The sequence below is a fragment of the Esox lucius genome, chromosome 24 (assembly GCF_011004845.1).
Source record: "Esox lucius isolate fEsoLuc1 chromosome 24, fEsoLuc1.pri, whole genome shotgun sequence".
Taxonomy (NCBI): Eukaryota; Metazoa; Chordata; class Actinopteri; order Esociformes; family Esocidae; genus Esox; species Esox lucius.
The window spans coordinates 26551568-26564191 of record NC_047592.1 but is presented as its reverse complement, the minus strand read 5'-3'; the positions used below and the strand labels follow the sequence as shown (position 1 = coordinate 26564191).

Below are 12624 nucleotides of genomic sequence, written 5' to 3'. Positions count from 1 at the left end.
AAACTAACCGGACGGTTTGGGACGTTAGTTTATCACCATTAATTGTAATTTAAAATTTTCTTTCTCTATCCTCCTGCCATCTTGGACAAGGAGTATGTGTGTGTATGTATGCATGTATATATATAAATAAATCTTAGAGTTAGGCTTTTGGTTCCTGAAAACTGGATTTTGAATAGGCATACATTATCTCCTTAAAAAGCCCTTACGTGAATTAACAGATAGGTCTCAGCAGAAATTATAAAGGTCCCAGTGAACGCTGATAACCCAAAAGCTGTTTTAGTCTAAGGACAAATTACCAAATTGACCCCTTAATCCATCCATCCATCCATCCATCATCTTCCGCTTATCCGGGGCCGAGTCGCGGGGGCAGCAGTCTAAGCAGGGATGCCCAGACTTCCCTCTCCCCAGACACTTCCTCCAGCTCTTCTGGGGGGACACCGAGGCGTTCCCAGACCAGCCGGGAGACATAGTCCCTCCAGCGTGTCCTAGGTCTTCCCCGGGGTCTCCTCCCGGTGGGACGGGACCGGAACACCCTCCCAGGAAGGCGTTCCGGAGGCATCCGAAACAGATGCCCAAGCCACCTCAGCTGACCCCTCTCGATGTGGAGGAGCAGCGGCTCTACTCTGAGCTCCTCCCGGGTGACCGAGCTTCTCACCCTATCTCTAAGGGATCGCCCGGCCACCCTGCGGAGAAAGCTCATTTCGGCCGCCTGTATCCGGGATCTTGTCCTTTCGGTCATGACCCAAAGCTCATGACCATAGGTGAGAGTAGGAACGTAGATTGACCGGTAAATCGAGAGCTTCGCCTTACGGCTCAGCTCTTTCTTCACCACGTCAGACCGATACATCGACCGCATTTCTGCAGAAGCTGCACCGATCCGTCTGTCAATCTCCCGTTCCATCCTTCCCTCACTCGTGAACAGGACCCCTTAGATACTTAAACTCCTCCACTTGAGGCAGGAACTCTCCACCAACCTGAAGTGACCCCTTAATCCAATTAGTTAATTTGTGAAACTCACAACATCACTAAACCAATCAAATAATTTCATAAGGTGTAGGGTTTAGTGCAGGGGTGTCAAACCGGTTCCACAGAGGGCCAAGTGTCTGCAGGTTTTTAGTTTTTCCTATAAATTGGTTCCCAGTTCAGACGTTAACAACCAGGTGAGGGTAGAAACTAACCAATTAGTGACCTAATTAATCAATCAAGTACAAGGAGAGAGCAAAAACCTGCAGACACTCGGCCCTCCGTGGAACCGGTTTGACACCCCTGGTTTAGTGGGTCGATTTGAGAGCGGGCCTATCCATTAGTAGGAGTAGCTAAATGATGCTGGTTTAAGTGATAAAGTAACAGGGCCCTCTGTTGGTCAATATCTTTGTATGCGATAGGACAGATACTTTTAACAACATTAACCATACTTGTGTGCTGTAAACAAACAAATATTAAGTACTTGGCTCATCAAACCTAACATTGCCAATTATTGGACAACATCAATTATTTAATGGGGTGAATTTTATCCAATGATATTTATAATCGTCTGGGACTAAACATGTTACAGAGAAATATTTTCCTTAAATGAAATGTAGTCAACTAGTGACTGCTAATTCAACAGCTAGACCCAACTACAGTATAGAAACAAAACCAATGTGTGAAGTTATTTTTACAAAATATTATTTTTATTAATGCTTTTGATATAAAAATTCACATTTCATTACTATTGTAGGTATAAATTCATAGCATCCAGCAAAAAACTCACAAATTGCACTTTTCCCATCATTTCCATCTTATATTTTTATCCCCATTCTTTGATTGGTTGCCTAGTAAGGCCAAATTCTCTTCCCGCCAAAGACTGCAAGTCCTGCAAACTCCAAGACGGTGTGCAAAATCACACCCATTTGGGATACACCACGTATATTTTAAAAAGCTTCATTACCCTTGTCTTTAGTTCTCTGATCTGGAAAAGGCAACCAAACTGAAAAAGGGGTAGACCAAAGGTGTGGTTCCAAAGCAATAGGTACATATCTTACAAAGCCTAGTCTCGTGACAATGAGGTTTTAGCTTTGATTACACCTTGCTGTTTCCAGCGGTCAAGTTTTGGGTATCGAGATAATTTAATGTGGCCTTGTCCCATGGGTGTAGCTTGTCCATGACAGAGTTCCTTTTACCCAGCCTGTGTACCGGGCCAGGCCAAACCAACTCTTAATATGAACAAAATATTAAGAAAGAAAAAGACAAAAACAACACAAAGAAAGACTGACAGAAAAACCACACAGTCACCTTACGAAATTTATCAAAAACACCACATTAATAGTCACGTTTGATTTGTCAGATTTATTCCTGCTGCCCGACACTCTTTAAAGTTCCATAGTAAAGTGCTAAAGATGAGCGCTTAAGTCATGAAAGACATGCCTCAAGTCCCAAGTGGTTGGAAGAAAGCAACAAGGGATTTCGTCATTCTGGAAGACTGCCGTTTTGCATCCAATTTAAGGAGGAAGCCACAGCATCTTAGCAGCAAGCTCTAAACCAGCCAATCATGTCCTTGTACACAAGGTCATGGGAGTTGTTCTCGCATCTTCAATTACCGACAAGTGCAAGACTCTGCGATCATATCTTCAATCTCCTTGTAATCTACAGTCTTGTTGTCCTCCAACAGGACAAGGACGCTCATGGGCTTGTACCTGTACGGCACGCATGAAGGCGACGGCACCTCAGCCACCCCCTTGCCCTTTATCATGGTCTGCATGATGGCGTGGTTGGATGGGTTCAGGCCGTAGTGGAGGACCCTTGGGCAGTCTCCTTTGCAGTAGTGTGGGTTGTACTGTGGTGGTGCCACATAATGAGCCATGCCCAGCGCAGCAAAAGTGACCCGGTACGAGTAAAGCTTGCATTGGTTCTTGGGCGAGGAGTTCGGGGCCCCGCTGTAGTCTGGGATATCGGAGACGATGCTGCCCGGTGGCTTTCGGCCGCTGGGGATGAACGGCAGTGCCTCGGAGCGACGGAATCGGGCCCGGGTGCGGTGGAGGTCCGGAAGGCCCAAACCTCCCAACCCCAGACTGGACGCCGCTGTCCGGGACGTCGCCCCCCACTCTCTGGGCTCCTCCTCTTCATCGAAAAAGAGGAGGAGGGCGGGAGCGTTGAGGTGGTTACCGGATGCTGCCCTCCTGCTCACGTGTCTCCCTCGGGTCCGGAACCTCAACACGCCATCCCAGCCTTCGCTCTGACGATACCAAGGATCTAAGCACCAGTACTGGGCTGAGAGGCTCAAGCGATTCCCCTGCTTTGGCCCTTCCTGGGTCACCATCTGGCTAGCAAGGTGCTCTGTGATGTCTGTTTCTATCCACTGCTGGTGGGACTCAAGGGTTACCAGACGCCGCTGGTCCTCCAGACCTACAGGGAGGTTGGTCCAGCTGTCATTACCCGGGGAGGTGACTCTAACTCTGCAGCGGAGAGGTGAGCGGTGGGGCGTGCTGGAGGAACGAAGGTGCACAAAGGAGGCTCTTACAAGTTGGTCCAGAGTGAGGGGATGAAGATCATACTCCACTGTGTAGGTGTAGCGCAGATCTAGAGGGTGAAGAGAGGGGGGGGGGGGGGGGGAACATTCCCCATTGCAACTTGTAATTAAGCATGCATTGCTGTATTTTATAAATGGAGGTTATTTATTTGTACTATACTTAAATATTAAATGGCTTTCTGTCACATATTGTTTTCTTCTAAGCCAGATCTAAAATCCTTATAGAGACACATTAAACGCATATCAGTCTATACGGTAGTGAATTGTAGTTGATGGCAAGTTTAGTTATTCATTAATCAACTGCAAAGAATATCTATTACATTCATACACACATGCATATACAAATAAATAGCAAGGCTTTTGTGAAATAAAATAGGGTGTTTAGAATCCATATAAAGTGTAGTGAATTGGAGTCAATGGATTGGAAGGGTTAGGAAGTATTGCAAGTAACACCAACTACATTGCCCAATGAAATTACTCTTAATATGGATTCTACACACACAACTAAGTGTGTAATTCTCAAATGTAATGTTCCACTTCACAGTGTGATTTATTTGTTCAAGGCAATTTGCTTAGTTTATGGCATTGATGCCAATGGAGTGAATGAGCTGAACAGTAAAAAGTTATATTAACAGTAAAAAGTTTTAGAACACCCCCATTTTTACAGTTTTTCTTCATATTTAGGCATTTCTAGTTCAGGTAAATAAGCTGAAATGGTGCAAAAGGTAAGAGGTAAACTGCCAGAGACTAACAAAACGTTCAGCTTAACACAAACTGAAAAGTAGTGTACATTTCAGAGTAAAGAAAAAAAGCTGTTTTCAGGATCAAGCAATGGGTTCACAACTTACAGCTGTGGAGGAAAATTAAGCCTTGAAAGTTCATGCTAACAATTCCTACAGGTGTCTCAACTTTTGTTGATTTCTTACAAACCTTCTGTCTGCATTTAAGCATTGTTGGAACAGACTGTAAACATTATTCGGACAGTATTGCACTGCAGGAATTACAGTAGTATATTGCCAAGAAAAAGGCAATTAACAAGAGACAGACAGACCATTTAAGTGTAGGTCTTTCTTTAGAAAAATTGCGAAGAAAGCCACGGTCACCGTGAGTACAGTTATCTACACCATGAAGAGGTCTGACCGAGTCATAACAGAATCAAAAGACAAGTTTCTAAGAGTAAAGAGTTAGCATAACAGGAACCTCAAAGTACAACAACTTCAAGCATAGCAAAACACTGTCCGAAGTAAGGAAGTCTCAGTTTCAACTGTGAAGAGGTTAAGAAAGCAATTACTAAGATGGCAAAAGAAAAAGAAGCTCGCCTGGGCCATAACGCACTGCCAAATGACTACCGAAGACTGGAAAATGTGAAATCCTTGGTTCATCACGCAGGATTTTTGTGTGCCTTTGAGTAGGTGAAAAAATTGTTAGTGCCACACTAACTCTCAAACATGGAGGAGGAAGCGTGATGGTCTGGGGCTCTTTTCCTGGATCCAGAGTCTGCGACTTGCACAGAGTGGTACCCTGAACCAAAATGCCTCCCACAGCATTTGGCAGAATCATGCAATACCCTTTGGTGTACGCCTAAGTTTGTTAGGGGTTAATCCTACAACATCCCTCAAGACAATGTTACAGCTAAGAAGAACAAGACGGTAGCCTTCAAATCAAGGGATGGCCAGGACAATCCCCAAACTAAAAACCCATTGAGCTAGTTTTACAGAAAGCAAAGAAACCTACAAGTGAAACATTTGTGGGAACTTCCGCAACAGTGTTGGGAAAAACTTCCCAAACAATAATTGATTTCCACTGTAGAAAAAAATGTGTTCAGCTGTTATATCTGCAAAAGGTCGCTATTCTGAGTAGTAAAACTTTTAGATACAGTTTTGTGATTTCTTTGTCTCCAGATGTTTATTTTATCCTATACTTTAATTTCTGAGTAAATTAATAAATTAAACCATGTAAATTTCAATAAAAACTGTAAAAATGTAGGTGTGCTAAATCCTTTGACCAGCAGCGTACACCATCAATATTGCCCCCTGAATATAAACTAAGTGGATTCAACACACCCTAGTGAGGATTTCTCAAATGCTATTTTTTATTATAAGGATATATACTGCTTTTGACCACCAAAACAGTATGACCGTTCACAGGTGAAAGGAATAACATTAGATGGAAAACAAACAATCTAACCAGACCTTGGCATTTTTAGGAGATGATCAATCTGTTCTCATAGTCAACTTGTTGGATACAAGACAAATGGACAGGAGTTAGGCAATTGCCAAATTGCCAGACCTGAGCGACTTCGACAATTGCCAAATTGCTATAGCTAGACGATTGGGTCGGAGCGTTGCTGAAACGATGTGGCATGCATTGGTTAGTACCTACTGACAGTGGTGATGCACAGTGGTGATGCACAGGGTGATGCACGAGGGCAACAAAGGCTATCCCATCTGGTCCGAACCCACAGAAGGTCTACTGAGGCACAAGCAACAGAACATTTTAATAAGGCTTTTGCGAGGAACACACTACATCGCACCCTGCTGCGTAGCGCCCACGATGACCCCTGTGAACACTATCAAAAGCATCCACAATGACACACGAGCATCAGAAATGGACCTTGTTGCAGTGGAAGAAGGTCGCCTGGTCTGATGAGTCCAGCTTTCTTTTACATCACATGGACGGCTTTGTAAATGTGTGCCATTTAACTGAGGAAGTGATGGCACCAGGATGCAGGGTGGGAAGATGACAAGCTGGAGGAGGGAGTGCAATGCTCTGGGCACTGTTCTGTTCTAAACCCCTGGTGTGGGTTTTCATGTGGATGTAGGGCTGCACGATTTATCAAAATAAAACATGATTTGAACATGAGCGATTTCGAAACCACAGAAAGCAGAGATTTTAGCTTTTTATTTTTACACTCAAACTTTTATAATTTGATATATAAAAATATTATATCCTCACTATAATCATTAGTATTTGTGCACAATTTATTTGACTTGATTTTAGAATCCATTTGCCTACTTAAGAATTATAATTCAGATTTTAAAAAGGTTAGAGCCTGGCGAGCAAACCGTGTCCGTTAAAACATATCTACAAGTGCTCCTACAACGTCTTCCCCAATGTTTCAAAATGTTAAGACAAACCTTTACAATTCAAATGTCAAGATGGATGTCTTGAAACGGTAAGACTATACATTGTTCTGATCACGCCTCACTCGTCCCAATTTATTAAGTGACTTAAAAGGACAATGTGATGAGACGAGGCGTGATTTGGGGCCGAAATATAATTTGTCCTCTGTTGTTTGGGAATATTTCGGGTACCAGAGAGATGTCACAAACTAATGCAATACGCAAAAACTGTAAAGTCTCGTTCACACCAGGTACGGCAAACTTCATGCATTCCAGAGAAAGTCCAATCAATGCAATAGAAAATCTGCACCACTGGGGCTAATCTACCGCACTCGGACAAGTTTTGGATGCGGTACGGCAGGTGTCGCATGAGTCGACTTTTTTCAATTTGTGTTGTGCTTTTCCGTCCGGTATCAGAAACTCAAGTAGATGTATCACCAAAGAAGAGCTAATATGTTGCTTTCAACTACATGTTTATGGGATTGCAAGAAAAGATTTAACAACTCAGTATTTGTAGTAACCTACAATATCAAAGTTTAGGACTCATGCTATAAATTTGAAGAGGGCTAAGTATTATTGGTAAAATATTTGAGAGACATTTTTGTGGGGAGAAAAGTTCTCATTTCATCTACTACAACGAACCCTAAACTGAGGAAGCTCCTGCTCGTGGACTTGCTGGAAAACGGGGCAAACAAGGGCTACTGTTGCCAGCATTGTCAATAACCCCTTCTTTTGCAAGCATAACTCCATATGAGAAGAGCTCAACGAGACAAAGAAATAACAGAGCCAATCACATTATTTAGCCAAATGTGGTTTAAACCACATCAAAAGGACATGTTAATTGTTTATCGCAAGTCAAATGTATGTCAATGTCCAGCATTTCTTTTTTTTACAAAAACGCAATATAGATTTTTGTCCAGATCATGCAGCCCTATGTGTATGTGAATTTGACACGTGCCACCTACCTAAACATCATTGTACACCAGGTTCACCCCTTCATGGCAATGGTATTCCCTGATGGCAGTGACCTCTTACAGAAGGATTATGCACCCTGCCACACTGAACATATTGTTCGGGAACGGTTTGAGGAACATGATTGAGAGTTCAAGGTGTCGCCCTGGCCTTCAAATTCCCCAGATCTCAATCTGATCTCAGATCTCACAAGTTGCAGGACTTGAAGGATCTGCTGCTAATGTCTTGGTGCCAGATACCACACGACACCTTCACTTTTAACTACAATAGTCATTTACAACAAACATTGTCTACACTGTATTTCTGATCAATTTGATGTTATTTTGGTGACTCCAAAAGTTTGAACGGTAGTACATTTTTTCTGCACAAATTTTTATCCGATTAACCGCCATGTCTGGCATATTTCTGCATTGAATATAGCTGACCTTTAACAGTAATCAAATGGGGAAGTGATTTTACAAAAACTGTTGGAACCCATGGGTGTTTCGGATAGACATTTCACAGATAGTTCGACTGGGATATACATTTCTGATCATATGAAGACCTCCAAGAAAAACCTCAGACAACTGCCTTCCAAAAATTGGATACAGCCTCTGTGTCGGCATGCTAAAACATGATTTCGCTCACATAAGAAACCAGTGAAATACCTCAGTGACATTTTTCCATATTGGCACGGTTGCCAGGGAGGTTTTTGTGGAGTCCGCAGGAGATTTTGCATTTAACTGTCAATAAAATCTGTCATCCTTGCATACAGGACCACACTGGTCCTGACATCGCAGAGGTGGGTAATATTAGAAAAACATTATTAAACAGCCAAGCAGAAACTATAGGCTGGATGTGCTTAAATCCCATAAACACAACAGCAGAGAACAAAAACACAACAGGGTAAAAACCTACATAGGTAAAAATATGTAACATGTTAATTGATATGTCAAGAATAAATATATACACTCACCAACCACTTTAAGCACACCTTGCTAGTAATGGGTAGGACCCAATATGGCCCTCAGAACTGCCTTAATTCTTCATGGCATAGATTCAACAAGGTGCTGGAAACATTCCTCAGAGATTCTGGTCCATTTTGACATTATAGCATCACCAGTTGATGCAGAGTTGTTGGCTGCACATCCATGATGCCAATCTCCCGTTCCACCACATCCCAAATGTGCTTTATTGGACTGAGATCTGGTGACTGTGGAGACCATTTGAGTGAACTCCACAGTGAACAGGGAACTCATTGTCATGTTCAAGAAACCAGTTTGAGATGTGAGCTTTGTGACATGGCACGTTATCCTGCTGGAAGTACTGTAGCCATTAGACAATGGGTACACTGTGGTCATAAATGGATGGACACTGTCAGCAAAAAAACGTTGATGTCGCGTTTAAACGATGATCAATTGGTACTAAGGGGCCCAAAGTTTTCCAAGAAAATATCCCCCACATCATTACAATATCACCACCAGCCTGAACTGTTGATACAAGGCAGGATAGATCCATGCTTTCAAGCTGTTTACGATTGACAATTTCTGACCCTTTTCTTAGCAGACAGGAGTGGCAACGGTTGTGGTCATCAGCTGCTGTAGCCCATCTGCTTCAAGGTTCAACATGTTGTGCGTTCAGAGATACTCTTCTGCAAACCTTGATTGTAACGACTGGTCTTTTGGGTTTCTGTGGCCTTTCTATCGGCTCAAACCATTCTCCTCTGACATTAATAAGGCAATTTCACCCAGAGAAAATGTTCACTGGATATTTGCTCTTTTTCTGACCACTCTCTATAAATCCTATAGATGGCTGTGCAGGAAAACCCCAGTAGATCAGCACTTTCTGAAACACTCAGATCAGCCTGTCTGGCACCAACAACCATGCCACATTGAAAGTCACTTTACCCATTCTGGTGCTTGGATTGAACTTCAGAAAACCATCTTAACCATGTCTACATGCCTAAATGCATTGAGTTGCTGCTACATCATTGGCTGATTAGATATTTGTGTTAACGAGTAAGTTGAAAAGATGTACCTAATGGAGTGGCCGGTGAGTGTATGTAAAGAATAAATATATTGCAAGCGTTTTAGTTGCTATTAGGGAGGACATTGTAGCATGCATTAGCTGCTCAAGTGGACATGGACAACAGAGCAGACTTAACACTATACTAGTTGTCTTTTTCAAGTGTGTAGCCAGATGTTATATAAAGTACAGGTGCTGGTCATAAAATTAGAATATCATCAAAAAGTTGATTTATTTCAGTAATTCCATTCAAAAAGCAAAACTTGTATAATTGTAATGTATGACGACCATTGACACCTTGCACAAGGAGGGCAAGACACAAAAGGTCATAGCTAAAGAGGCTGGCTGCTTACAGAGCTCTGAGTCCAAGCACATTAATAGAGAGGCGAAGGGAAGGAAAGATGTGGTAGAAAAGTGTACAAGCAATAGGGATAACCGCACCCGGGAGAGGATTGTGAAACAAAACCCATTCAAAAATGTGGGGGAGATTCACAACGAGTGGACTGCAGCTGGAGTCAGTGCTTCAAGAACCACCACGCACAGACGTATGCAAGACATGGGTTTCAGCTGTCGCATTCCTTGTGTCAAGCCACTCTTGAACAAGACACAGCGTCAGAAGCGTCTCGCCTGGTCTAAAGACAAAAAGGACTGGACTGCTGCTGAGTGGTCCAAAGTGATGTTCTCTGATGAAAGTACATTTTGTATTTCCTTTGGAAATCAAGGTCCCAGAATCTGGAGGAAGAGAGGAGAGGCACAGAATCCACGTTGCTTGAAGTCCAGTGTAAAGTTTCCACAGTCAGTGATAGTTTGGGGTGCCATGTCATCTGCTGGTGTTGGTCCACTGTGTTTTCTGAGGTCCAAGGTCAAACCAGCCATCTACCAGGAAGTTTTAGAGCACTTCAGGCTTCTTCAAGTAATATTCAAATTTTCTGAGATACTGAATTTGGGATTTTCATTAGTTGTCAGTTATAATCAGCACAATTAAAAGAAATAAACATTTGAAATATATCAGTCTGTGTGTAATGAATGCATATAATATACAAGTTTCACTTATTGAATGGAATTATTGAAATAAATAAACTTTTTGATGATATTCTAATTTTATGACCAGCACCTGTATATCAGAGGGCCATCCCATAGAGCGCGGGGGAGCGGGTTGGGGTACCACCTTTGCCTAATTTTGAGTAGGAAACCCTCCTAAAAGAAGAGGCATAAATATTTGCTTCTACAATTATTTTTGAAAGTATAGTTATTTTCGATGCATTGTGACATCTGACAACTATGAAGCAGTTTTTTCATTCCGACTTCACAGCTGCCTAAATCTGTGATTTTCTCTGTGGCAAAAGTGATTGACTTGAACGAATCTTGAAACCCTAACCTGATTCAGCACACCCAGTGTACCGGAAATATTCGTTAAAAAACATCGAATCGCTCATGATTTGCAGATCTCTAGTGAACAAACAGTATTACACGTATTTCATTATACTATTAAACGTTTATCATTATCAGTCACCTAACTAACGATCCAATAAATAGGTCGTACGAGTGTTTCGTCTTACCTGTAGATGCTGTCAGAGATCGCATTTTAGTCGTGCTAGGTCGCAGCAGACGCACTGTGTTCGAGCCGAACTTTCGATGATGTTTGGGCCTCCCATCAGGGTCCGCGGCGCTTTTATACAAACTTAACATGTACTGCAAGTTCTGGTCGGCCTTCTGTACCTCTGTAAGCGGCCTGTGGTGGGACTCCTGTTGCATTTTATGCCTAACATTGTGGTTATGGCGGCGGGTTCTCCCGCTGAATTTTGATTGTGACGAAGCAGAGGGACTGGTATGAATTGCGGTCATATCCCCGCCTGCTCGGTTAAACGTAGAACACAACAAAAAAAAGAAAAAGGACAGTACGCAAATGTTGTATAGACTGTAACGGTGGGAACGGCGGGTAGTCCTCATGTTCAGCTCCGGTACAAGCTTCATTAGGCCTACTGACTACCAAGCCGCAATATAAGTTACCGCACCCAGAAGAATACGTTACTGAACGCTACCATCGTCAGGAAACCAAAGGGCTTACCGAGGACCAGGTGAGACGCTCGCTAACCCTAAAACAACAGACCGTTTTCTGAATATGGTCCACTTCCTGCTTGACCCCCAATTAACCCCTGTTGACGAAAACTGGCAAGGTCAACGCCCTAATTATAGTTATCTTTACCATAATAAAAGCGTCTGGTAAATATTTTTGCATGTACATTGACAACATTTTTGAGTAAATGCTTACAAAATGTTTTATATAGTGTTTATTTTTTTAAAGTAGGCTGCTTTACGAAGATACAATGCTACGGTCCATATAAGACAATCAGTCAGTTTATATGAAGTTATTGGGACTTAATCTATGGATTTCACATGAATGGGAATGCAGGCATCTTTTGGTCATAGCCTACCTATTATCCACATAATCCCAATCATGCTCAATTGATGAAATGCCTGAGAAGTACGCAGGCATCGGAAGAACTGGTATATTTTCAGTACGCAGAATTGTATACAGACGCTAGCCACATGGGGAAGTGCATTATTATTCTGAAGCGCGATAACAATGGGAAACAATGTGGTTTTAAAGTTTCTGGACTTTTCCTATTCTCTTCCCCCAGCCTAACGTGATCGTTTTATTGACGGTGTCACGGCGGAAGCAGAGCTCCTAATGATTTTCCCACAAACACACAGCTAGTGATATTCAAACCAGGTTTCATTAGCGTTGTTTTAGCAGCAGGATATTATGCAGGCAGCGCTCAGATGTTCTTTATCAAAATAAAAGCCATCGTTGAAATTTATAAAGCAATATATTCAACAATCTAGTCTGTAAAAAAGAACAGACAAGAAAAACTTTGGAACGGACATTAAACATAAAATGTACCGACTATATTGATAACTATATTGCCGTATATATTTCAATGAGGGTTTTATTTTGAAAAATAAAATCTGGGTTAGTTCTGACAGCATGATATCCTGCTGCTAGAAGAACGATAA

The 12624-nt window shown here is 42.3% G+C and overlaps 1 protein-coding gene across 3 annotated transcripts; it reads right to left on the bottom strand.

The window, feature by feature from the left end:
* Positions 1-1689: 1689 nt before the first annotated feature.
* bmp15 (bone morphogenetic protein 15) lies at positions 1690-11748 on the bottom strand. Of its 3 annotated transcripts, none has more exons than XM_010866128.2 (3): positions 11166-11748; positions 5891-5980; positions 1690-3558 (listed from the first exon to the last, which is right to left on the bottom strand). In XM_010866128.2, the coding sequence occupies exons 1-3, from the start codon at positions 11578-11580 to the stop codon at positions 2576-2578; spliced, it is 1488 nt and encodes a 495-aa protein (XP_010864430.1). In that variant the 5' UTR covers positions 11581-11748; the 3' UTR covers positions 1690-2575. The 3 variants fall into 3 exon arrangements, with proteins under 3 accessions (XP_010864430.1, XP_010864431.1, XP_010864432.1); XM_010866129.2 differs by having other exon boundaries at positions 5891-5977; XM_010866130.3 differs by lacking the exon at positions 5891-5980.
* Positions 11749-12624: the final 876 nt, after the last annotated feature.

Coding starts and splice junctions, on each gene's coding strand:
- bmp15 (XM_010866128.2), bottom strand. CDS start 11,580: ATGAAGCTTGTACCGGAGCTGAACATGAGGACTACCCGCCGTTCCCAC. Junction 5,981..11,165: donor ATCTCTGACAGCATCTACAG/GTAAGACGAAAC, acceptor CTTGTGCCTCAG/TAGACCTTCTGTGGGTTCGG. Junction 3,559..5,890: donor ACTGTGCATCACCACTGTCA/GTAGGTACTAAC, acceptor TTCACCCTCTAG/ATCTGCGCTACACCTACACA.